This window comes from Rana temporaria, chromosome 11, assembly GCF_905171775.1.
Source record: "Rana temporaria chromosome 11, aRanTem1.1, whole genome shotgun sequence".
Classification (NCBI taxonomy): Eukaryota; Metazoa; Chordata; class Amphibia; order Anura; family Ranidae; genus Rana; species Rana temporaria.
This window is the reverse complement of record NC_053499.1, coordinates 26,623,317-26,648,739: the sequence shown is the minus strand read 5'-3', so window position 1 is coordinate 26,648,739 and position 25,423 is coordinate 26,623,317. Positions and strand designations below refer to the sequence as shown.

Below are 25,423 nucleotides of genomic sequence, written 5' to 3'. Positions count from 1 at the left end.
CTAGATTCAGAGACAGTTACTCCGGCGTATCAGTAGATACGCCGTTGTAACTCTGAATCTACGCCGTCGTAAATTTAAGCGTATTCTGGAAACCGGATACGCTTAAATTAGGCTAAGATACGAGCGGCGTAAGTCTCCTACGCCGTCGTATCTTAGGGTGCATATTTACGCTGGCCGCTAGGTGGCGCTTCCGTTGAGTTCGGCGTAGAATATGCAAATGACTAGATACGCCGATTCAGAAACGTACGTGCGCCCGGCGCATTTTTTTACGCCGTTTACGTAAAGCGTTTTCCGGCGTAAAGTTAGTCGAACAAATAGCTGGCCTAGCCAATGTAAAGTATGGCCGTCGTTCCCGCGTTGAAATTTGAAAATTTTACGTTGTTTGCGTAAGTCGTCCGTGAATGGGGCTGGATGTAATTTACGTTCACGTCAAAACCAATACCTCCTTGCAGCGTACTTTGGAGCAATGCACACTGGGATATGTCCACGGACGGCGCATGCGCCGTTCGTTAACCGGTTAACGCCCGCCGCATGTACATGTACGTCCACAGAATGGCACGTACCGGAATATGGGCGTACATGTACGTCCCCGCCTTTCCGCGGGTCGGGGGTCTGATCGGGACCCCCCCCGGTACATGCGGCGGTCGGTAACCCACGGGGAGCGATCCGGGACGACGGCGTGGCTATTCGTTTATAGCCGCCCCCTCGCGATCGCTCCCCGGAGCTGAAGAACGGGGAGAGCCGGGTGCTTCACTGTGGCGGCTTCACTGTGATCCCTTTTATAGGGAGACTCGATCGATGACGTCAGTCCTACAGCCACACCCCCCTACAGTTGTAAACACACACTAGGTGAACCCTAACTCCTACAGCGCCCCCTGTGGTTAACTCCCAAACTGCAACTGTCATTTTCACAATAAACAATGCAATTTAAATGCATTTTTTGCTGTGAAAATTACAATGGTCCCAAAAATGTGTCAAAATTGTCCGAAGTGTCCGCCATAATGTCACAGTCACGAAAAAAATCGCTGATCGCCGCCATTAGTAGTAAAAAAAATAAATTAATAAAAATGCAATAAAACTATCCCCTATTTTGTAAACGCTATAAATTTTGCGCAAACCAATCGATAAACGCTTATTGTGATTTTTTTTACCAAAAATAGGTAGAAGAATACGTATTGGCCTAAACTGAGGGAAAAAATAATTTATATATGTTGTTGGGGGATATTTATTATAGCAAAAAATAAAAAATATTGAATTTTTTTCAAAATTGTCGCTCTATTTTTGTTTATAGTGCAAAAAATAAAAACCGCAGAGGTGATCAAATACCACCAAAAGAAAGCTCTATTTGTGGGGAAAAAAAGCTCTATTTGTGCCTGAAAATTAAGCCAGTCTATCTGAATCTGGCTAATAGTCTATTTTCCTTTAGTAAATCAGCCCCATTGTCTGTTACCTTGCCTTCCGGGATCCGGATCAGCCAGGAACAAGTGGAGACATTTGGATGAAGTTTGGAGTCCCATGAGAATGTACCGCGATGATCCGGAAGAAGGAAGCCGCACGTATCTAGAAAAGGAGTACAGAAACCTTGTTATGTCCAGAAATATACACAAGGCTTCACCCACAGATCTTCTCCAAAATATTAGAAATATTCAGCTTCACATTCTGTGAATGGATCAGGAGCAGATGGATGACGTTCCCAGAATGCAATGCATTGGTGATAGCGGGAAGACGAGTTCTATTAATGTAAGAGGAAGGTAGATGGGGGTGAGCAGCACAACTTATTATGAGCAGCAGCTGCTTCTATTCACCTTTACAGCAGCAAAATAAAAGGAATTTGGAGACTTTGTTGAGTTATGAATACATGGAATTATTTTTATATCAGAGTTTAGTGTCACTTTAAAGGATCAGTCCAGCCTAAAATGATATTTTAGTTATAAGTGTATCCTGGTGGGCATAGCAGCCCCTGGCTTCATAAATGTCTTGGTTTACGCCAACAGCAAGATCTCCCAATCATAGTTCCCGACTCCTAATCTTCCAATAAAATGAATAATTCAAAATGTTTTCAGGTAAAGTGGAAACCCCCAATAATGGGCACAGCAGGTGACCGGAGAGGCATCACAAGTAGACTACAGAAGATATCAGATGGTTTAAAGCCGAACTCTGCACACTGACCACAAGGGGGCACTCACTCGGCACTGCCACCATTCATAGAACGCCCTTTATTTTTTCAATGAATATAAAGGTGCTCTCTGATTGGATGAGGTGGAGAGGAGCAGTGCTATTATGATCTCCACCTTGTCCAATCAGATAACTCCTTGCATTTATTTTAAAAAATAAGAGATTTTCTATGAATGATGGAGGTGCTGAGTGTGTGACCCCCCGGTGTTCCGTGTGCAGAGGGGAATCTGCTCCCACAGAGCCTCAGAAGGATCTTGAAGATTGCTGCTATCACTGTAGTAGCATCAAATATTTCAGTGATTGTCAGTTTCCCCAGTGATCCATCAGGTCTGAGATATACATACTTACACCCAGTGGCGGCTCATGCTCAAAATTTTTGGGGGGCGCAAACAAACTGAAAAAAACAAAACCTCAAGCGCAGCCACTGTACCCATAAATTGCTGCCACTGTGCCATCAAATGCAGCTACTGTACCCATCAATTGCTGCCAGTGTGCCCATCAATTGCTGCCAGTGTGCCCATCAATTGCCGCCAGTGTGCCCCATCAATTGCCGCCAGTGTGCCCCATCAATTACCGCCAGTGTGCCCCATCAAATGCTCCCAGTGTGCCCCATCAATTGCCGCCAGTGTGCCCCATTAATTGCCACCAGTGTGCCCCATCAAATGCTCCCAGTGTGCCCCATCAAATGCTCCCAGTGTGCCCCATCAATTGCCGCCAGTGTGCCCCATCAATTGCCGCCAGTGTGCCCCATCAATTGCCGCCAATGTGCCCCATCAATTGCCGCCAGTGTGCCCCATCAAATGCTCCCAGTGTGCCCCATCAATTGCCGCCAGTGTGCCCCATCAAATGCTCCCAGTGTGCCCCATCAATTGCTGCCAGTGTGCCCCATCAAATGCTCCCAGTGTGCCCCATCAATTGCCGCCAGTGTGCCCCATCAATTGCCGCCAGTGTGCCCCATCAATTGCCACCAGTGTGCCCCATCAATTGCCGCCAGTGTGCCCCATCAATTGCCGCCAGTGTGCCCCATCAATTGCCGCCAGTGTGCCCCATCAATTGCCACCAGTGTGCCCCATCAATTGCCGCTACTGTGCCCCATCAATTGCCATTACTGTGCCCCATCAAATGCTGCCAGTGTGCCCCCCTGCCCGGCACTTACCTGTCTCGGCACTGTCCTCCATGCTCCGAGTCCTCATGTCTTCTCCCGTCATCTGCTATGATTGCTGTTTACCAATTTGGAAGCCTATTAGAGCCTATGGCTCTAATCAGGACGCCTATTAGGCGCTTCCAAAAAAACAAAACCCTGCTGTAATTCAATGCATGAATCTATCTATTGGTGAGAGCGGTGCAGGAGAGAGGGGCCCTTTATGGACGCACCGCCACTGCTTGCACCGTGCCAAGCTGGACCAATGGAATCCTTCAATACTCAGCTGCCAGGTTTACCTCCCCAGCATCTACTGTACCAAAAACTGAAGTCTTGGTTCTGGGTGGACTGACCCTTTAAGTCAGGGCTCGACAAATCCCGGGCGCCAGGTCGCCATGGCGACTAGAAATAGGGTCCTGGCGACTTGGCTTGGAAGGGGGGCAAAAAAAATAAAAAAATAATATGTTTTTTTGTGAGCTGGCGCCATCTGGTGGTGAGCCGTTGGTATTACAAGTTATTACCACCAGATATGTAAGCTGGCGCCATCTGGTGGTGGCAGTTGGTATTACAAGTTAAACAGCAATTCTAATGTCATTTTTTACTATTTTCACTGCCATCTTCTTCCCTCTAATTAGAACCCCAAACATTATATATATTTTTTATCCTAACACCCTAGAGAATAAAATGGCGATCGTTGCAATACTTTCTGTCATGCCGTATTTGCGCAGCGGTCTTACAAGCGCACTTTTTTGGAAAAAAATTACACTTTTTTTAATTAAAAAATAAGACAACAGTAAAGTTATCCCCATTTTTTTTATATCATGAAAGATAATGTTACGCTGAGTAAATTCATACCCAACATGTCACGCTTCAAAATTGCGTCCGCTCGTGGAATGCCAACAAACTTTTACCCTTTAAAATCTTCATAGGCGACGTTTAAAAAAATCTACAGGTTGCATGTTTTGAGTTACAGAGGAGGTCTAGGGCTAGAATTATTGCTCTCGCTCTACCAATCGCGGCGATACCTCACATGTGTGGTTTGAACACCGTTTACATATGCGGGCGCTGCTCACGTATGCGTTCGCTTCTGCGCGCAAGCTCGTCGGGACGGGGCGCGGTTTCTGGCTCCTAACTTTTTTAGCTGTCTCCTAGATTCCAAGCAAATTTGTCAACCCCTGCTTTAAGTATTTCACGCTTATACAACTCTTTTCATTCTCTTTCAACTTAACTGCATCCATAGAGTTTGTTCATCTTCACAACGTCCAGAGAACTCAACCCAACCCGCTGGCCAATCGCAGCACGAGGGTCGCCTACTGGTTCTAGGGTGGCTTTCCCAGCATCATTGGTAAAGGCAAACCTACAGGAAAACAATGAGTGACATGTTGTGAGTACCTGAGATTTCTGGAGAGCCTGTTCCCTAGAACTTGATAAATGATTGAAGGACTTACTTGCCGTAGTGCAGCACAGACAGGTAGTCGTAGGGCATTCCCAGGTTCTGGGTGCTCATTTTGTAGAAGTTACGTTCCTTGTCTGCAAGAAATTATAAGACGGTGTTATAATGATATCAATGATTAAATCGGACATCGCCATTCTGAAGAGGTAAAAAAAAAAAAAAAAAATGGTAAAGTTGATCCTGGGAATATCCGATTTCCTCTCGGGGGATCAGGAAGGATTTTTTTCCCCTGCTGTAGCAAATTGGATCATGCTCTGCTGGGGGTTTCGCCTTCCTCTGGATCAACTGTGGGTGAAGGATTGTGTATATGGGATTGCATGATATTTTTTATTTATTTATTTATTTTTATGGTTGAACTTTATGGACTTGTGTCTTTTTTCAACCTGATTAAAGCAGATGTGCGCTGAAAAAAAAAAAATATTAAAAGCCAGCAGCTACAAATACTGCAGCTGCTGACTTTTATTAGGACACTTACCTGTCCTGGAGTCCAGCGGCGTCCGCAGCAGAGGACGAGCGATCGCTCGTCACTCTGCTGCCCCCGCCATCCTTGGTGAGGGAACCAGGAAGTGAAGCGCTCTGGCTTCACTGCCTGATTCCCTACGACGCATGCGCGAGTCGCGCTACGCCCCGCTGATTGGCTCCCGCTGTGTACTGGGAGCCGAGTGTTCCCAGAACACACCGGGGGGGGGGGCTATGGGAGGTGATGTCATGCCCGCAGTCTGCCCGAGACTGTGTGGCCGGAAGTGGGTGCAGTTACCTGTCTTTAGACACCTGCTCCACGTTCCAGCGATGCCCCAGCCGGGGCTCCGCTCCTCTCCCCCCCTCTCTAGCCGGCTTTTTCATTTCAAGTGTGGGCACCCGGCTGTGACTGCTTTCGGCTTCACGGCCGGGCACCCACTGCGCATGCGCGAGCGGCACTGCGCCATCCTATTGGACAGGCGATCGCCTGGGACCTGTCACGTGTCCCAGTCGATCGCCTACAGGGAGGGGCTGCCAAAAGGAGATCTGACGTATCGCCTTAGCAGCCCCTCGGCGGAAGTAGGAAGTGGGACAGGAAGTCCCACTCCTCCTGAAGCCCCCACCCCCCCCCCCCAAAAAAAATTACATGCCAAATGTGGCATGTAAGGGGGCGAGGAGGGGATTAAGCGGAAGTTCCATTTTTGGGTGGAACTCCGCTTTAACCTCCCTGGCGGTGTGATTCTGTCTGAAAAAACATGCTGAAAGCGGTACAATTATTTGCAAGGAAATTTGGTGTTTTATACTGTAGGCCTGTAATTTTTAGGAATAACTCAAATCTGACCAAACAAGAATCTAATAGGCATCCCGGGTATGACATTTTTTTAAAAACAAAATTTTAAATTATAATATAATAAATAATTATAAATAATTATAGCAAGTAATAATATAATAAAAATAAAAATTATTCAATAATGTAATCAACTCAAAATCACTGAAATTTGCTCAGTTGCAGAATTGTCGCTGTCATTATTTTTATTTCCCCACAAATCGCTATCGCACATTTCTGCAAGTGATTATAATTTATTATAGCTGTTTTCTAGCTGATCTAAAACCATTTTTGACATAAAGGGACACTTTTGGACAATCTACAGTTTTTAGGCAGAAATTACATTTTTTATTTTTATAAAAGAACATGCAGGACACAGGGCAGACCACTAGGGACAAGGGGGGTGTGTATTTTTTACATACAGTACTGTAATCTATAAGATTACAGTATACTGTATGTAAAGTGTTTGTTTACTTTTTTGAATTTGGCGCCGTTCTCTGCTCCCGTGTGTCGTAACGTCGCAGGGAACGGAGATCGGCGGCACACGGAGACTGTGAATCGAGCGAGGAGGTCCCGCTCTCTCACACAGTGGGGTGGCATCGCTGGATCCAGGGACAAGGTGAGTAACTTGCCTGTGGATCCAGCGAGAAGGTAAGCCGCGCCGCTGCACACTCTGCACGTCCACCCCGAGCGTGACTCGGGGTTACCGATCCTAGCATAAAAAATCAACCCCGAGTCACGCTCGGGTTTACCGCCAGGGAGGTTAAGTTATTGACACCTCAAATGCATGTCACAAATGCAGTGCGCTTGCCCACACCAGATGGCATGATACAGAAGAACCACGTGATGTGGTTGCAGTGATTTTCCAAAAGCAGTGCATGTGGTGTGGTGTGATTTCAGCCCATTCAAAATGAAAGATCTGAAATGGCATCTCAGGCCTCGTACACACGACCGAACATGTCCGCTGAAACTGGTCCGTCGGACCAGTTTCCGCGGACATGTCCGACCGTGTGTAGGGCCGACCGGACAGTTTTCCGGCCTAGCGGACAGGTTTCCAGCGGACAAAAGTTTCTTAGCATGCGTGGAAGCATTGAACTTCCGGGTTCGCACACGTCGCCGCGTCATCGTCGCCGCCACGTCACCGCGTCGTCACCGCGTATTCTGTCCGCGGGGAATTTGGTCTGATGGTGTGTACAGCCATCAGACCAAATGATCCCAGCAGACATGTCCGATGAAAACGGTCCACGGACCGTTTTCATCGGACATGTCCGCTCGTCTGTACGAGGCCTCACAGAACTGTATGTGCATCGGACAACAACACACAGCATGTTCCTGTGTGATTCCCGGTGTGAACCAGACCTATAGTAAGCCTGATAAAGTATCTCAGTGCTGTTGATCGCTGCAAAAATGCTTGATAATTTTCCGTGATAGCCAATCTATTTTGATGATCGAATCCAAATCTTAATCGATCAGAAGGGAAGCTATGGCTATTCAATCATTTTATAGATTTAATCATTTTGAGTGGACCAGACACTTACCCTAAAAAGTGTGTGTGGTCGCCATTCCATTATCCATAGTGTAAAACAAACAAATAAAGGCACAGGAGGATAGGGAGGAGAGGAGCACAGCCTTGGTGTAGAGTAGAAGGACCCATGGAGGTGGGGGGGGGGGGGCTCCTCAGGATGTACCTTGGCTGATGTTCCCCCAGTTGATGCGGATGTACTTGTCGCGGTCACTGCGGCACTGCTCGTGTTGGAAGCCCAGGGAGTGGAGCAGCTCGTGTTGTATTATACCCCAGTGGAGGCATTTGGGTTTCGTGAGGGACAAATCCTGAGCACCACCTACACGTCCAACATACGACCAGCATCTGTGAAAGAACAGAGATATATAGGACAGTATATAAGACAGTATATAGGGAAGTATATGGGACAGCATATAGGGAAGTATATAGGACAATATATAGGACAGTATATAGGGAAGTATATAGGACAGTATATAGGGAAGTGTATAGGGTATTATATAGGAAAGTATATAGGACAGTATATAAGACAGTATACAGGGAAGTATATGGGACAGCATATAGGGAAGTATATAGGACAATATATAGGACAGTATATAGGGAAGTGTATAGGACAGAATCTAGGGTAGTATATAGGACAGTATACAGGGAAGTGTATAGGACAATATATAGGAAAATATATAGGACAGCATATAGCGAAGTGTATAGGACAGTATATAGGACATTATACGGGGAAGAATATAGGACAGCATATAGGGTAGTATACAGGACAGTATATAGGGTAGTATACAGGACAGTATATAGTACAGTATATAGGGTAGTATACAGGACAGTATATAGGGTAGTATACAGGACAGTATATAGTACAGTATATAGGGTAATATACAGGACAGTATATAGGACAGTATATAGGGTAGTATACAGGACAGTATATAGGACAGTATATAGGGTAGTATACAGGACAGTATATAGGACAGTATATAGGGTAGTATACAGGACAGTACAGGTTCATAGCTGAGATGTTGTCTTGGGATGAGGTTGGATCTGGGGGTAGCGGCTCGCGCTCCTGTATTCCCACATATATGGTCATACACCAGTCTGGTCATGATAAGAATATCTGATGATCGGCTTGTACATACAAGTTCAATCAGAGGATTCTGTGTGGGATCACATGTTCTGTCTTTACCAATGAAATGAGAAGATGACACAACATTGACAATAAGGCCTCGTACACACGACCGAGGAACTCGCCGTAAATGAAACATCGTTTTCCTCGATGAGTTCCTTGTCAGGCTTGTGGAGAAACTCGACAAGCTTGCTTTGCGTACACACTGTCAAGACCAAATCTCCTCGTTCTCAAACGCGGTGACGTACAACACATACAACGACAGGGGAAGTTCGATTCCACTGGCACAACCCTTGGGGCTGCTTTTGCTAATCTCATGTTACTGCGTGTTAAGTAGAAGTTTGGTAAGAGACGATTTGTGCTTTTCAGTCTGTTACAGCGTGACAAATGTGTTATCTCCATTAGAAACGCTACTTTTACCGAAGATGCGCTTCCATCTCATACTTTATTCTGAGCATGCGCAGGTTTCTAAGCATACACACGAACGTGTTTCTCGTCGAAAACCAACACGACGAGGAAATTGAGACTCCCGTCGAGGAAAAAGAGAACTTGTTCCTCGACAGTTTCCTCGATGAAAAACATACACACGACTGTTTTCCTCTGCAAAAAAGCTCTCCCACCAAGTTTCTTGATAGATTCTGTCGAGGAAAACGGTCGTGTGTACGAGGCCTTAGATTAAAAACTCCACCTGCCACCAATTACATCCAATTTACTGATATGAAAGTGAATTGGTGTGTAATAAAGCGTGTTGGGTTTGGGTAGAATAGCTGACTGCTGACCCGGATCACAGAGAAAGGCTTTTCTAGATTTATTCCCAGACTGAGCTCATCGGTCTCATTGCCTGGAAAAGTCTGCAGCCTTAAGCCCCGTACACACAATCCGAAAATCGTACGAAAAATGCCGCTTTCGAAACGATTGTACGATAATCAGATCGTTAGTACAGAGCTTCCGAGAGCCGATCAGGACTGTTCATCCAATTTTATTCTATCGGACATGCACAGAATCTTTTTTTTCGTATGATGCCAGATCGTACGATTTTGGTTTAATCAGTACAGCTGTCGTTTGAAAATGCAATACAAATACATTACAACACATGACATCACTTACGATTTTTTATTCTGCCGTACGAGAATTTTCGTGACTTTAGTAAACTCATCAGATTTGACGTGAGATTAGCATACAAAAAAAACGGACGATCTTTTGTCCGATAATCGGATCGTGTGTACCGGGCATAATTGTTATCTGAAATCTTTCACTGGCGTTTTGTAGTATCGGAATAACAGAAAAAATCTTAAGGGATCAGAGCTTCATATAACAAAATACAGACTATTAGGATCCCTTAAACATAGTTACATAGTTAGTCAGGTTGAAAAAAGACACAAGTCCATCCAGTTCAACCTCAAAAAAATAAACAAACAAAATAAAAAACACAATACAATCCCATACACCCAACTCCATACCCACAGTTGATCCAGAGGAAGGCAAAAAACCCCAGCAGAGCATGATCCAATTTGCTACAGCAGGGGAAAAAAATTCCTTCCTGATCCCCCGAGAGGCAATCGGATTTACCCTGGATCAACTATACCTACAAATCTTAGTACTCAGTTATATTCTGTACATTTAGGAAAGAATCCAGGCCTTTCTTAAAGCAATCTACTGAGCTGGCCAGAACCACCTCTGGAGGGAGTCTGTTCCACATTTTCACAGCTCTTACTGTGAAAAAACCTTTCCGTATTTGGAGGTGAAATCTCTTTTCCTCTAGACGTAAAGAGTGCCCCCTTGTCCTCAGTGTTGACCGTAAAGTGAATAACTCAACACCAAGTACACTGTATGGACCTCTTATATATTTGTACATGTTGATCATATCCCCCCTAATTCTCCTCTTCTCAAGAGTGAATAGATTTAGTTCTTCTAATCTTTCCTCATAGCTGAGCTCCTCCATGCCTCTTATCAGTTTGGTTGCTCTTCTCTGCACTTTCTCCAGTTCTCCGATATCCTTTTTGAGAACTGGTGCCCAAAACTGAACTGCATATTCCAGATGAGGTCTTACTAATGATTTGTACAGGGGCAAAATTATATCTCTGTCTCTGGAGTCCATACCTCTCTTAATACAAGAAAGGACTTTGCTCGCTTTGGAAACCGCAGCTTGGCATTGCATGCCATTATTGAGCTTATGATCAACTAAAACCCCCAGATCCTTCTCCACTACAGACCCCCCCAGTTGTACTCCCCCTAGTATGTATGATGCATGCATATTCTTAGCCCCCAAGTGCATAACTTTACATTTATCAACATTAAACCTCATCTGCCACTCAGTCGCCCAATTAGACAGAGCATTGAGGTCAGCTTGTAAATTGGAGACATCCTGCAAGGACGTTATTCCACTGCATAGCTTGGTGTCATCTGCAAAGACAGAAATGTTACTTTTGATCCCAGACTAGGATGACCACGTGTCCCGGATTGCCCGGGACAGTCCCTTATTGTGGAGCTCTGTCCCGTGTCCCGGGTACACTCAATGCGGGACAATACATTCTCCCGGCCGGCCGATGCAGCCGTTCATAATTACGTGTGGCCTCTCTTCCTGATTCTCTCCTCTCCCGCCCCACCAACGATTTCATCCTATCAGCAGAGAGCAAGGGGGCGGGAGAGCTGCACAGTCAGCAGGATTGGAGGAGTCTTTTCACAACAGCTCCTCCCGCCCCCTTGCTCTGCTCTGCTGATAGGAAGGAAGGTAATACTGTAGGGATGGTAATTGGTTGTAGGAGCGAGGCAGGCAGTAAGTTATTCAGTGGATGGAGGTGTAGGTTGGGGATTGCGGTGCTGGCTCCCTGCTAGACGTGCAGCTGTGACTGTGATCTGTGTCCTGGCACTGCTCGTCTCTCATGACAGAAATGGGGGCGGAGCGCTGCCTGTGTCTGTGTCTCCGAGTCCCTCCTGTGCTTGCCAGTCCTCATTCCTCAGGTCCCTCCTAGGTGCTCTCTCCCTCCCCCTAGCTCTGATCCAGGTCCTTCCAACTGTTCCAGGATCCCCTCTAACACTGCCCTCTGCTCCTCCATTGAACCCTGTGTGGGAGCTCTCTCCTTCCTGTACCTCTCATCTACCCTGCACCCAGCCACCACCCCTCTACTCTACAGAACCCTGCCCCCAACCCATAGTACCCTGCACCCCAACCCATAGTACCCTGCACCCCTCCACAGAACCCTGCCCCCAACCCATAGTACCCTGCACCCCAACCTATAGAACACTGCACCCCTCCACAGAACCCTGCACCCAACCCATAGTACCCTGCACCCCAACCCATAGTACCCTGCACCCCTCCACAGAACCCTGCACCCAACCCATAGAACCCTGCACCCCAACCCATAGTACCCTGCACCCCTTCACAGAACCATACAGCCCTCCACAGAACCCTGCCCCCAACCCATAGTACCCTGTACCCCTTCACAGAACCATGCAGCCCTCCACAGAACCCTGCCCCCAACCCATAGTACCCTGCACCCCTTCACAGAACCATGCACCCCAACCTATAGTACCCTGCACCCCAACCCATAGTACCCTGCACCCCAACCCATAGTACCCTGCACCCCAACCCATAGTACCCTGCACCCCAACCCATAGTACCCTGCACCCCAACCCATAGTACCCTGCACCCCTCCACAGAACCCTGCACCCCAACCCATAGAACACTGCACCCCAACCTATAGAACACTGCACCCCAACCCATAGTACCCTGCACCCCTCCACAGAACCCTGCCCCCAACCCATAGTACCCTGCGCCCCAACCTATAGAACACTGCACCCCTCCACAGAACCCTGCACCCCTCCACAGAACCCTGCACCCCAACCCATAGTACCCTGCACCCCAACCCATAGTACCCTGCACCCCTCCACAGAACCCTGCCCCCAACCCATAGTACCCTGCACCCCAACCTATAGAACACTGCACCCCTCCACAGAACCCTGCATCCAACCCATAGTACCCTGCACCCCAACCCATAGTACCCTGCACCCCAACCCATAGTACCCTGCACCCCAACCCATAGTACCCTGCACCCCAACCCATAGTACCCTGCACCCCAACCCATAGTACCCTGCACCCCAACCCATAGTACCCTGCACCCCTCCACAGAACCCTGCCCCCAACCCATAGTACCCTGCACCCCAACCCATAGAACACTGCACCCCTCCACAGAACCATGCCCCCAACCCATAGTACCCTGCACCCCAACCCATAGAACACTGCACCCCTCCACAGAAACATGCCCCCAACCCATAGTACCCTGCACCCCAACCCATAGTACCCTGCACCCCTCCACAGAACCCTGCCCCCAACCCATAGTACCCTGCACCCCAACCCATAGAACACTGCACCCCTCCACAGAACCATGCCCCCAACCCATAGTACCCTGCACCCCAACCCATAGAACACTGCACCCCTCCACAGAAACATGCCCCCAACCCATAGTACCCTGCACCCCAACCCATAGTACCCTGCACCCCAACCCATAGAACACTGCACCCCTCCACAGAAACCTGCCCCCAACCCATAGTACCCTGCACCCCAACCCACAGTACCCTGCACCCCAACCCATAGTACCCTGCACCCCAACCCATAGAACACTGCACCCCTCCACAGAAACCTGCCCCCAACCCATAGTACCCTGCACCCCAACCCATAGTACCCTGCCCCCAACCCATAGTACCCTGCACCCCAACCTATAGAACACTGCACCCCTCCACAGAACCCTGCACCCCTCCACAGAACCCTGCACCCCTTCACAGAACCATACAGCCCTCCACAGAACCCTGCCCCCAACCCATAGAACACTGCACCCCTCCACAGAACCCTGCACCCCTCCACAGAACCCTGCACCCCAACCCATAGTACCCTGCACCCCAACCCATAGTACCCTGCACCCCAACCCATAGTACCCTGCACCCCAACCCATAGTACCCTGCACCCCAACCCATAGTACCCTGCACCCCAACCCATAGAACACTGCACCCCTCCACAGAAACCTGCCCCCAACCCATAGTACCCTGCACCCCAACCCATAGTACCCTGCACCCCAACCCATAGTACCCTGCCCCCAACCCATAGTACCCTGCACCCCTCCACAGAACCCTGCCCCCAACCCATAGTACCCTGCGCCCCAACCTATAGAACACTGCACCCCTCCACAGAACCCTGCACCCCTCCACAGAACCCTGCACCCCAACCCATAGTACCCTGCACCCCTTCACAGAACCATGCAGCCCTCCACAGAACCCTGCCCCCAACCCATAGTACCCTGCACCCCTTCACAGAACCATGCAGCCCTCCACAGAACCCTGCCCCTAACCCATAGTACCCTGCACCCCTTCACAGAACCCTGCCCCCAACCCATAGTACCCTCCACATAACCCTGCCCCCAGCCCATAGTACCCTGCACCCCTCCACAGAACCCTGCACCCCAACCTATAGTACCCTCCACATAACCCTGCCCCCAGCCCATAGTACCCTGCACTCCTCCACAGAACCCTGCTCCCCTCCACAGAACCATGCAGCCCTCCACAGAACCCTGCCCCCAACCCATAGTACCCTGCACCCCTTCACAGAACCATACAGCCCTCCACAGAACCCTGCCCCCAACCCATAGTACCCTGTACCCCTTCACAGAACCATACAGCCCTCCACAGAACCCTGCCCCCAACCCATAGTACCCTGCACCCCTTCACAGAACCATGCAGCCCTCCACAGAACCCTGCCCCCAACCCATAGTACCCTGCACCCCAACCTATAGAACACTGCACCCCTCCACAGAACCCTGCACCCCAACCCATAGTACCCTGTACCCCTTCACAGAACCATACAGCCCTCCACAGAACCCTGCCCCCAACCCATAGTACCCTGCACCCCTTCACAGAACCATGCAGCCCTCCACAGAACCCTGCCCCCAACCCATAGTACCCTGCACCCCTTCACAGAACCATGCAGCCCTCCACAGAACCCTGCCCCCAACCCATAGTACCCTGCACCCCTTCACAGAACCATGCAGCCCTCCACAGAACCCTGCCCCCAACCCATAGTACCCTGCACCCCTTCACAGAACCATGCAGCCCTCCACAGAACCCTGCCCCCAACCCATAGTACCCTGCACCCCTTCACAGAACCATGCAGCCCTCCACAGAACCCTGCCCCTAACCCATAGTACCCTGCACCCCTTCACAGAACCCTGCCCCCAACCCATAGTACCCTCCACATAACCCTGCCCCCAGCCCATAGTACCCTGCACCCCTCCACAGAACCCTGCACCCCAACCTATAGTACCCTCCACATAACCCTGCCCCCAGCCCATAGTACCCTGCACTCCTCCACAGAACCCTGCTCCCCTCCACAGAACCATGCAGCCCTCCACAGAACCCTGCCCCCAACCCATAGTACCCTGCACCCCTTCACAGAACCCTGCACCCCTCCACAGAACTCTGCCCCCAACCCATAGTACCCTGCACCCCAACCTATAGAACACTGCACCCCTCCACAGAACCCTGCACCCCAACCCATAGTACCCTGTACCCCTTCACAGAACCATACAGCCCTCCACAGAACCCTGCCCCCAACCCATAGTACCCTGCACCCCTTCACAGAACCATGCAGCCCTCCACAGAACCCTGCCCCCAACCCATAGTACCCTGCACCCCTTCACAGAACCATGCAGCCCTCCACAGAACCCTGCCCCCAACCCATAGTACCCTGCACCCCTTCACAGAACCCTGCACCCCTCCACAGAACCCTGCCCCCAACCCATAGTACCCTGCACCCCTTCACAGAACCATGCAGCCCTCCACAGAACCCTGCCCCCAACCCATAGTACCCTGCACCCCTTCACAGAACCATGCAGCCCTCCACAGAACCCTGCCCCTAACCCATAGTACCCTGCACCCCTTCACAGAACCCTGCCCCCAACCCATAGTACCCTCCACATAACCCTGCCCCCAGCCCATAGTACCCTGCACCCCTCCACAGAACCCTGCACCCCAACCTATAGTACCCTCCACATAACCCTGCCCCCAGCCCATAGTACCCTGCACTCCTCCACAGAACCCTGCTCCCCTCCACAGAACCATGCAGCCCTCCACAGAACCCTGCCCCCAACCCATAGTACCCTGCACCCCTTCACAGAACCCTGCACCCCTCCACAGAACTCTGCCCCCAACCCATAGTACCCTGCACCCCTTCACAGAACCCTGCCCCCAACCCATAGTACCCTGCACCCCAACCCATAGTACCCTCCACATAACCCTGCCCCCAACCCATAGTACCCTGCACCCCTTCACAGAACCATGCACCCCTCCACAGAACCCTGCACCCCAACCCATAGTACCCTCCACATAACCCTGTCCCCAGCCCATAGTACCCTGCACCCCTCCACAGAACCCTGCACCCCAACCTATAGTACCCTCCGCATAACCCTGCCCCCAGCCCATAGTACCCTGCACTCCTCCACAGAACCCTGCTCCCCTCCACAGAACCCTGTACCCCAACCCATAGTACCCTGCACCCCTTTACAGAACCCTGCACCCCTCAATATACATCCTCACTATTGGCTGGCAAGTGACACTGCATCTAGTGGCTGGCTTTGGGTGGCAAGTGGCACACAGCATCTGGTGGAAGGTTACGGGCGGCAAGCGACAAACTGTATCTGGTGGCAAGTGACAAGCTTAGGATTCCCACTGTTTCGGCATTATGGTGAGTTGAACTATTTTATATATTACAATGTAGTAATAGAAATAATTGGATTTCATCATCTTGACACCATATCAAGCATGGTGTCGGATGATTTAAGTGCTGACATCAGCCATTCACCCGACAAATCACCCGCCACTGAATTCCCTGTCAACCCACAGACTACATTCCTTCCCCTTCCACAAAATCATTCCCCCATGCAAAAAAAGGTTGGGGACCGCTGTTCTAAAGCGACATCACTTTCTCCTAGCACTCTATGAAAAAATATTTTTTTTGGGGGGGTGTGTCCCTGAATGGCAGTTTGAAAATGTGGTCACCCTATCCCAGACCCAATATCATTTATAAATATATTGAAAAGTAAGGGTCCCAGCACTGAACCTTGGGGTACACCACTGATAACATTGGACCATTCAGAGTAAGAATCATTAACCACGACTCTCTGAATTCTGTCTTTCAGCCAATTTTCTATCCATTTACAAACTGATATACAGGCATACCCCGGTTTTAAGTACACAATTGGGTTTATTTACTAAAGCTGGAAAGTGCAAAATCAGGCTCACTTCTGCATAGAAACCAATGAGCTTCTATCCCCAGCTTGTTCAATTAAGACCTGGAAGCTCATTGGTTTTTATGCAGAAGTGAGCCTGATTTTTTGCTTTTCAGCTTTAGTAAATAAACCCAATTGTGTACTTAAAACCGGGGTATGCCTGTATCCAATCCTGTAGACCTTACCTTACACATGAGCCGTGTGTGCGGAACTGTATCGAACGCTTTTGCAAAATCCAAATATATCACGTCCACAGCCACGCCTCTGTCCAGGGTTTTACTTACCTCTTCATAAAAGGAAATCAGGTTTGTCTGACAACTTCTGTCTTTCATGAATCCATGTTGTCTGCTGCTTAAATAGTTTTTTTTCTGCAAGAACTCATCCATGTGGTCTTTTATTAAACGTTCCAGTATCTTCCCAACTATAGAAGTTAGACTAACAGGTCTATAGTTACTTGGTAAAGACTTTGTTCCCTTTTTAAATATAGGCACCACATTGGCTCTACGCCAATCCAGTGGTACTATTCCTGTCATTAATGAGTCCCTAAATATTAGATACAGTGGCTTTGAAATGACAGAGCTCAACTCACCTAGGATCCGTGGGTGTATGCCATCTGGTCCAGGTGCTTTATCCACCTTTATTCTGTCTAAATATTTCTGGACCATATCACTTTTGAGCCATTGTGGATTTGGGGCTGTGTCACTCCCACCCCCATTTTGGACATGAGCTCCCCCATGCTCCATTGTATACACAGAGCTGAAGAAAGCATTTAATAAATTTGCCTTCTCTTTGTCCCCAGTCACCCACTCTAGATTATTTTGTAAGGGGCCTACATGCTCAGACTTCACCTTTCTACTATTAATATATTTAAAGAATTTTTTGGGGTTTGTCCTACTATCTTTTGCAATCTGTCGTTCATTTTGAATTTTTGCATCCTTGATTTCCTTTTTGCATATCCTGTTATATTCTTTGTAACATTTAAACAACACTAGTGTTCCTTCATTTTTATATTTTTTAAAGGCTACTTTCTTATTGTTTATAGCTTTTTTAACTTTGCCCGTGAGCCACATAGGTTTTATTTTTAGCCTTTTAAACTTATTGCCCATGGGTTCCACACAGTCTTTTTGAAGAATTCCCATTTCTGTTCTGTGTTCATCTGTGCCAATAGTCCCTCCCAGTCCAAGTCCTGGAGAGCAGCCCTCATCCTTGGAAAATTTGCTCTCTTAAAATTTAGTGTTTTAATATTTCCTGTATGCATTTCCTGCTTATAGTTAACATTAAATGAAATCATGTTATGATCACTGCTACCCAGGTGTTCCTTTATCTGAACATTAGTAATAAGCTCTGCATGGTTTGAAATTATCAGGTCCAACAGAGCATCATTCCTAGTTGGGGCCTCAATAAACTGCACCATAAAATTGTCCTGCAATAGGTTTTTAAATTTTTGTCCTTTAACTGTCCCAGAACTCTTCCCCCATCATTATAGGGAATGTCTATAGTGTTTTATGTACTATCTTTATATATGCTCAGGTTAAATGTTTCAAACATGTTTTAATTTCAACCAAATAAACATCTTGCATATAAGGTTTCATATTTACCATGTGGAGGAAGCAGGTGGAGCTCTAGAGTCAGCAGGGAAATATATTTTCTCCTTACAAGTTACATTTTGAATACTTTGGGCTAGATTCATAAAGGACATACGACGGCGTATCTTCAGATACGCCGTCGTATGTCCGAATGAGCGCAGTCGTATCTATGCGCCTGATTCATAGAATCAGTTACGCATAGATTTGGCCTAGATACGAGTGCCGTCGTATTTTAGGGTGCATATTTACGCTGGCCGCAAGGGGCGCTTCCATAGATTAACGCGTAGAATATGCAAATGAGCTAGATACGCCGATTCAGAAACGTACGTCCGCCCGGCGCATTGATTTACGTTGTTTAAGTAAGGCTTTTTTCGGCGTAAAGTTACCCCTGCTATGTGAGGCGTAGCCAATGTTAAGTATGGATGTCGGGACAGCGTAGAATTTTCCGTCGTTTACATCGTTTGCGTAAGTCGTACGCGAATAGGGCTGTGCATAAGTTACGTTCACGTCGAAAGCATTGACTATTTGCGACGTGATTTCGAGCATGCGCACTGGAATACGTTCACAGACGGCGCATGCGCCGTTTGTTAGGAGCGTCAATTACGTGGGGTCAAAGCTCATTATAATACAACACGCCCACTGCCTGGGCAATTTGAATTAGGTGGGCTTACGCCGGCCCATTTACACTACGCCGCCTTAACTTAGGAGGCAAGTTCGTTGTGAATACGGTACCTGCCTCACTAAGTTACGGCGGCGTAGTGTATCTGAGATACGCAACGCCCGCCTAAAGATAGGCAATTCTACCTGAATCTACCCCATGGAATTTGATGAACCTACTACCTTGGGTCATATTTCTGAGGTAATAGGCTCTCTGTAGAAAAGGTTCACTGGTATAGGAAATGCCTTATTTATCTTGAAGGTTGTCTGTTAAAGGTCACTAGCCTATAAATGGATAAGATTGGGTCTATATTGTATCAATCTTCTGATACTAGATTCCAATCACTGACCAGTATTACTACTTTATATATGAGATATATATATAAAAAATGGAATCCCCCCCATTCTTAATATCTGTTAGAAAGCAGGGGCGGACTGACAACTCATGGGGCCCCCGGGCAATAGGAGATTATGGGGCCCCCGTGCAATAGGAGAAGATGGGGAGAAGATGGGGCCCCCAGGCAATAGATTATGGGGCCACACAGTATACACACACACACACACACACATACAGTATGCATACACAGTATACACACACACAGAATACACGTACACACACTGAAAAGGTACTGAAGAGGCGGGGCAGCTATAATCTTCGGATTTTTAGACAAAAAAGGATGTCGGTAAGGGACATTTCAGGGACAGATGTAAAAAAACACAGATTTTTACATACTGTCCTTGGTTTACTGAGGCTGGCAATCCTGATGGGGCTCCCTAGTGGCATGAGGCCCTCGGGCAGTGCCCGAATGGTCAGTCTGCCCCTGTTAGAAAGCATTGAGTAGTGATAGGAGATTGGCTATGTGAACAGTCAGTGGACATGCTAGAGACGACAGTGACTTTGGACATTCTACAGGAGAAAGTAAGATACTGTGGACATGCCACTGGAGACATTCAAAGATGCTAGAGGATACAGTTTGTGACTGCAGACATGAAACAAGAGATAATCAGAGAGTGTAGGTATGTTACAAGTGATAGTCAGAGACTGCAGACACGATACAAGAGATGGTTTAGAGACTGCAGACATGATACAAGAGATGGTCAGAGACTGCAGTCATGACACAATATATGGTCAGAGACTGCAGACATGATACAAGAGATGGTCAGAGACTGCAGACATGATACAAGAGATGGTTCAGAGACTGCAGACATGATACAAGATATGGTCAGAGACTGCAGACATGAAACAAGAGATGGTCAGAGACTGCAGACATGAAACAATATATGGCCAGAGACTGCAGACATGATACAAGATATGGTCAGAGACTGCAGATACACTATACACATCGATAACTGTGTTACTCCTGCGCCGCCTGGTTATGTATGGTCAGGCTTTTTTTTCTCAGAAAGTAGGTGCAGGAACTCAAGCATAACCCCCTCATACACACACACACATACCCTCCAAACCACATCAAATAGTGGGTATGGTGAAATAATACTAATAGTGGGAGGGTCTTAAAGGGGTATTACATACCAGGAGTTCATTACGTACAGATTGCAGAGTTCGGTACACACAGAGTGCAGAGTTTAGGGTTGCACTACATACATAGTGCAGAGTTCAGGGGTGTGCTACACACAGAGTGCAGAGCCTTTTTCCACAGCTACTTACTTCTGCATCCTCCATCCACATCTCACCTTCACCCCTCTTCTTCCCTAGTACCTCCCTGCACACTATAGTTGGCTCTTTTTCAGGGAGATGATCCAGTGGGGGAGTCAGCATCTGCACTGTGCCCCAGGCACCTACATCTCACAGGTCCCCATCTTGCACTCAGTGGGAGCCTCTCAGGAGATCAGATCTATGGGAGCTGTTGGAAGACAAGCTGTCACTTGTAAACACAGAAGGCGGACTTCTGTGTTTACAAGTTTTAGTGGTGAGCCGGGTGAGAAGGGCCTCAGCCAAAGGTTCCACCAAGTTCCAGCTGGAAAAAAAGCCCTGTGTATGGTACTTGGAGGTGTATCAGTGGTCTACGGTCTTGTGTTGGTCTAGAGCTGCTCCTGGCATCAATGTGTGTTCCCACACTGAGCTTCTTAACCACTTAAGGACCGCCTCCTGCAGATATACGTCTGCAGAATGGCACGGCTGGGCACAAGCACGTACCTGTACGTCCTCTTTAAGTGCCCAGTCGTGGGTCGCGGGCGCGCGCCCCGGTCCAAAGCTCCGTGGCCGCGGGACCCGCGGACCCGATCGCCGCCGGAGTCCAGCGATCGGTCCCCGGAGCTGAAGAACGGGGAGAGCTGTGTGTAAACACAGCCTCCCCGTTCTTCACAGTGGCAGCTTCATTGATCGTGTGTTCCCTAATATAGGGAAACACGATCAACGACGTCACACGTCCAGCCCGCCCCCCTACAGTTAGAAACACAGATGAGGTCACACTTAACCCCTTCAGCGATCCCTAGTGGTTAACTCCCAAACTGCAATTGTCATTTTCGCAGTAAACAATGCATTTTCATAGCATTTTTTGCTGTGAAAATGACAATGGTCCCAAAAATGTGTCAAAATTGTCCGATGTGTCCGCCATAATGTCGCAGTCACGAAAAAAATCGCTGATCGCCGCCACTAGTAATAAAAAAAAAAAAATTAATAAAAATGCAATAAAACTATGTCCTATTTTGTAAACGCTATAAATTTTGCGCAAACCAAGCGATAAACGCGTATTGCGATTTTTTTCACCAAAAATAGGTAGAAGAATACGTATCGGCCTAAACTGAGAAAAAAAAAATGTATATCTTTTTGGGGATATTTATTATAGCAAAAAGTAAAAAATATTGCATTTCTTTCAAAATTGTCGCTCTATTTTTGTTTATAGCGCAAAAAATAAAAACCGCAGAGGTAATCAAATACCACCAAAAGAAAGCTCTATTTGTGGGGAAAAAAAGGACGTCGATTTTGTTTGGGAGCCACGTCGCACGACCGCGCAATCGTCAGTTAAAGCGACGCAGTGCCGAATCGCAAAAAGTGGCCTGGTCCTTTAGCTACAAAATGGTCCGGGGCTTCAGTGGTTAAAGTAAACCTGTGAAAGATATATAGAGGCTGTCATTGTAGACGTCCTCCTCCTCCTCCAAAAATTAACTGTCTGACTTTGGCCTCAGGCAGATGGACACTTTCCAGCATCCCACAAATTACGAGCGCATTTTCCCACCCAGGAAATGAATTCCCAGCCCATCTTAATGAATTGCTGTATGCTAGCTGTACATGGGTATCCACCATGCTAAACTGACATGTGTAACTGTGATCATGATGACTGACCGACTCACCCATCATAAGGTCGGATTCGTAAGTAGTTTGGCTCTTCACGGCGAGGAACAAACCGTATGCAAGTCACAACTGTCACCTCCTCCATGGCAGCCTGGATGATCGCTTTTTCTTCCAATGCTATAACAACAAAGGCAAACATAATAAATGAGAGTTAAAGTGATACTAAGCCCTATTGTTTTCAGTTAATACACTGTTATCAAGCAGTGAAACATGCTCCTGTAAATTTGCCAACACACAAGGTTTTTTTTTTACGAAAGGCAAATCCACTTTGCACTACAAAAAATCAAGAGGATTTGATAGTGGTAATAAAATACAGACTCTCGTAATCAGCGAGAGGTGATAAATATCCTTGCAAGGAAATAAAAACAAAGTAGCTCTGTTTGGCGTCAGGCCGCCTATGGGGAAGAAAACCGCGCATGCGCAATGCGTGTGCGTGTCGCCCGACGATCGCTTCGTCACATCGACGTCATCAGGGGCACAAGGTGTGCCCCTGATGACGTCAATGTGACGAAACGATCGTCGGGCGATCGTCGGGCGACACACACACACACATTGCACATGCATGGTTTTTCTTCCCCCATAGGCGGCCTGACGCCAAACAGAGCTACTTTGTTTTTATTTTCTTGCAAGGATATTTATCACCTCTCGCTGATTACGAGAGTCTGTATTTTATTACCACTATTAAATCCTCTTGATTTTTAAAACGCCTGCACTATGAAACTCTTTTTTTGTTTCTTTTCCATTGCGGCATACCCACCCCCACTTTGAGTGTGTATCCCAATACTATATACACACACCTGCGGTACTACTGTAAGGACTTGTGAGCTGTGGTTTGGAGCCATTGAAGGTGTGAGAGACGGAGGATCTTCTCAGCTGCTCTGCAGGATAACCTCAGGCCTCGTACACACGGCCGAGGAACTCGACGTGCCAAACACGTCGAGTTCCTCGTCGAGTTCAGGGATGAAGCCGCCGAGGAGCTCGGCGGGCCGCCTTCTCCCATAGAACAACGAGAAAATAGAGAACATGTTCTCTATTTTCTCGACGAGTTCCTCGGCGGCTCCATCGGGCCAAAAGTGTACAGACGACAGAGTTTCTCGGCAGAATCAGGCTCTGACCGAGTTTCTCGTCGAATTCTGCCGAGAAACTCTGTCGTGTGTACGAGGCCTCATTGTATAAGCCTGGTTTTAACCCCCCTGAGAAGGGCGGTCACAGGCTTTCTGGTAAGCCTTCAATTTTACTATCAGGTGATGGGCTGATTTCACGTCTCTCTGGAACTTCTCAACACACACTGGATGTTCATAGCCTCCTTTTGAATTTTCCTTTCTGGATTTCCATCTGCTGATCCATTGGACTTATTGTTTTCACTGACTGTTTACTATTTCAATATGTTATATGTTATTTGCATATATCTTAAGATTTTCACTTCATTGTTTTTTGATTGCACGTATTTTTTCATTTTTTACGTTTATTGATTTATACATTTTTGACTAAATTTCCAGCGCTACACTGTTTTTACATATGCTTCTTTTGACTTGTTATCAAGGTAGTGTTTAGCTGCAGGATCCCTCAGGGATTATTAATATTACCCTGAGGGATTATTAATATATATTTCACTTTATTTCACTTATTCTTTACCAAGCGCAAATTTTTCCCTTTCCCTCTCCCCTCCTATACACAAAGTTTATCTAAAGCCAAAACTTTTTTTTCCAGAGTAGGGAATCTCCGTTTGGGTAGACTTTTCTTTAATTCCGATCCCCACACACTACAGGAAGTAAGAGGAGATCTTTACAAAGGAAGGGAAATCCTTGTATTAGACCAGTGCTTCTCAAATAGTGGGGCGTGCCCCCCAGGGGGGGCCCCGAGGCTCCATAAAGGGGGGCTCGTTCCGGACCGCGGCGATCGCGCCATTTAGTATCCGCTTCTGTCCCCAGCCTCCTCTGCTAGTTAGAGGGGCGGGAGGCGGGACATTTTTGAACTGGGGGATGGGACCAGAGAGGTAGCAGCCTGTCATGTTGGACGGCAGGTGATTGGCTGCTAGGAGGCGGTCCTAGCAGCCAATCACCAGTTCGCCCAAAAGTCTCCCCGCCCCGCCCAGTGCTGCTGCGGCTTCACTTGACGAATGTCCCGCCTCCTGCTCTCCGCGCTGAAAAGTTACAGGTGGGAGTGGAGAGGGAGGAAGGGAGGAAAAATATAGGGAAATGTTAAGGACGAGGAGTGGGGGCTGTGCTGTGGGGGGAAAAGGGGGGGTTATGTGATGGGGGAAACTGTGTGCAGGATATGTGATGGGGGTCATGTAAAGGGGGCAATACTTTGTGGGGGGGGAGTATGTGATGGGGTCATGTAAAGGGGGAAATACTGTGTGGGGGGATATGTGATGGGGCAATACTGTGTGGGGGGATATGTAATGGGGCAATACTGTGTGGGGGGATATGTGATGGGGCAATACTGTGTGGGGGGGATATGTGAAGAAGGGCAATACTGTGTGTGGGGGGATATGTGAAGAAGGGCAATACTGTGTGGGGGGATATGTGAAGAAGGGCAATACTGTGTGGGGGGATATGTGGATGCAGTGTTATGCAGAGGTGTACTTATAACAATTTTATAGACAAATGATATTATTTACAGTCGCGCGGGGGGCGCGAAATGTTTTCTTCTTCCTAGGGGGGGCATGACAGAAAATAATTGAGAAGCACTGTATTAGACAGTTGTCACTGGAGCCCGTGTCCCCTTTGGAAGATGTACCCTCTATTCCTGTTCCAGTGACAACTCAAAATTTTCCTCTCACTTTTAGTACCAGTGACAGTGGTGTTCAGAACAAATACAGAGGGTGGATCTCACTAAGAGGAATATAGATAGAAATAAAAACCTGAAGAAGGATGAAGAATAGGAGAACCA

At 47.8% G+C, this 25,423-nt stretch overlaps 1 protein-coding gene across 1 annotated transcript in view; it reads right to left on the bottom strand.

Annotated features, from left to right (window-relative positions):
- Nucleotides 1–25,423, bottom strand: part of LOC120917161 (low choriolytic enzyme-like) — a 51,322-nt gene that overhangs the window by 15,896 nt on the left and 10,003 nt on the right. The window contains exons 5-9 of the mRNA XM_040328249.1: nt 22,528–22,645; nt 7,743–7,921; nt 4,765–4,846; nt 4,546–4,673; nt 1,451–1,560 (exon numbers count right to left, since the gene is read on the bottom strand). Of these exons, the coding sequence (XP_040184183.1) occupies nt 1,451–1,560; nt 4,546–4,673; nt 4,765–4,846; nt 7,743–7,921; nt 22,528–22,645 (617 nt within the window). The remainder of the gene's footprint in view (nt 1–1,450; nt 1,561–4,545; nt 4,674–4,764; nt 4,847–7,742; nt 7,922–22,527; nt 22,646–25,423) is intronic.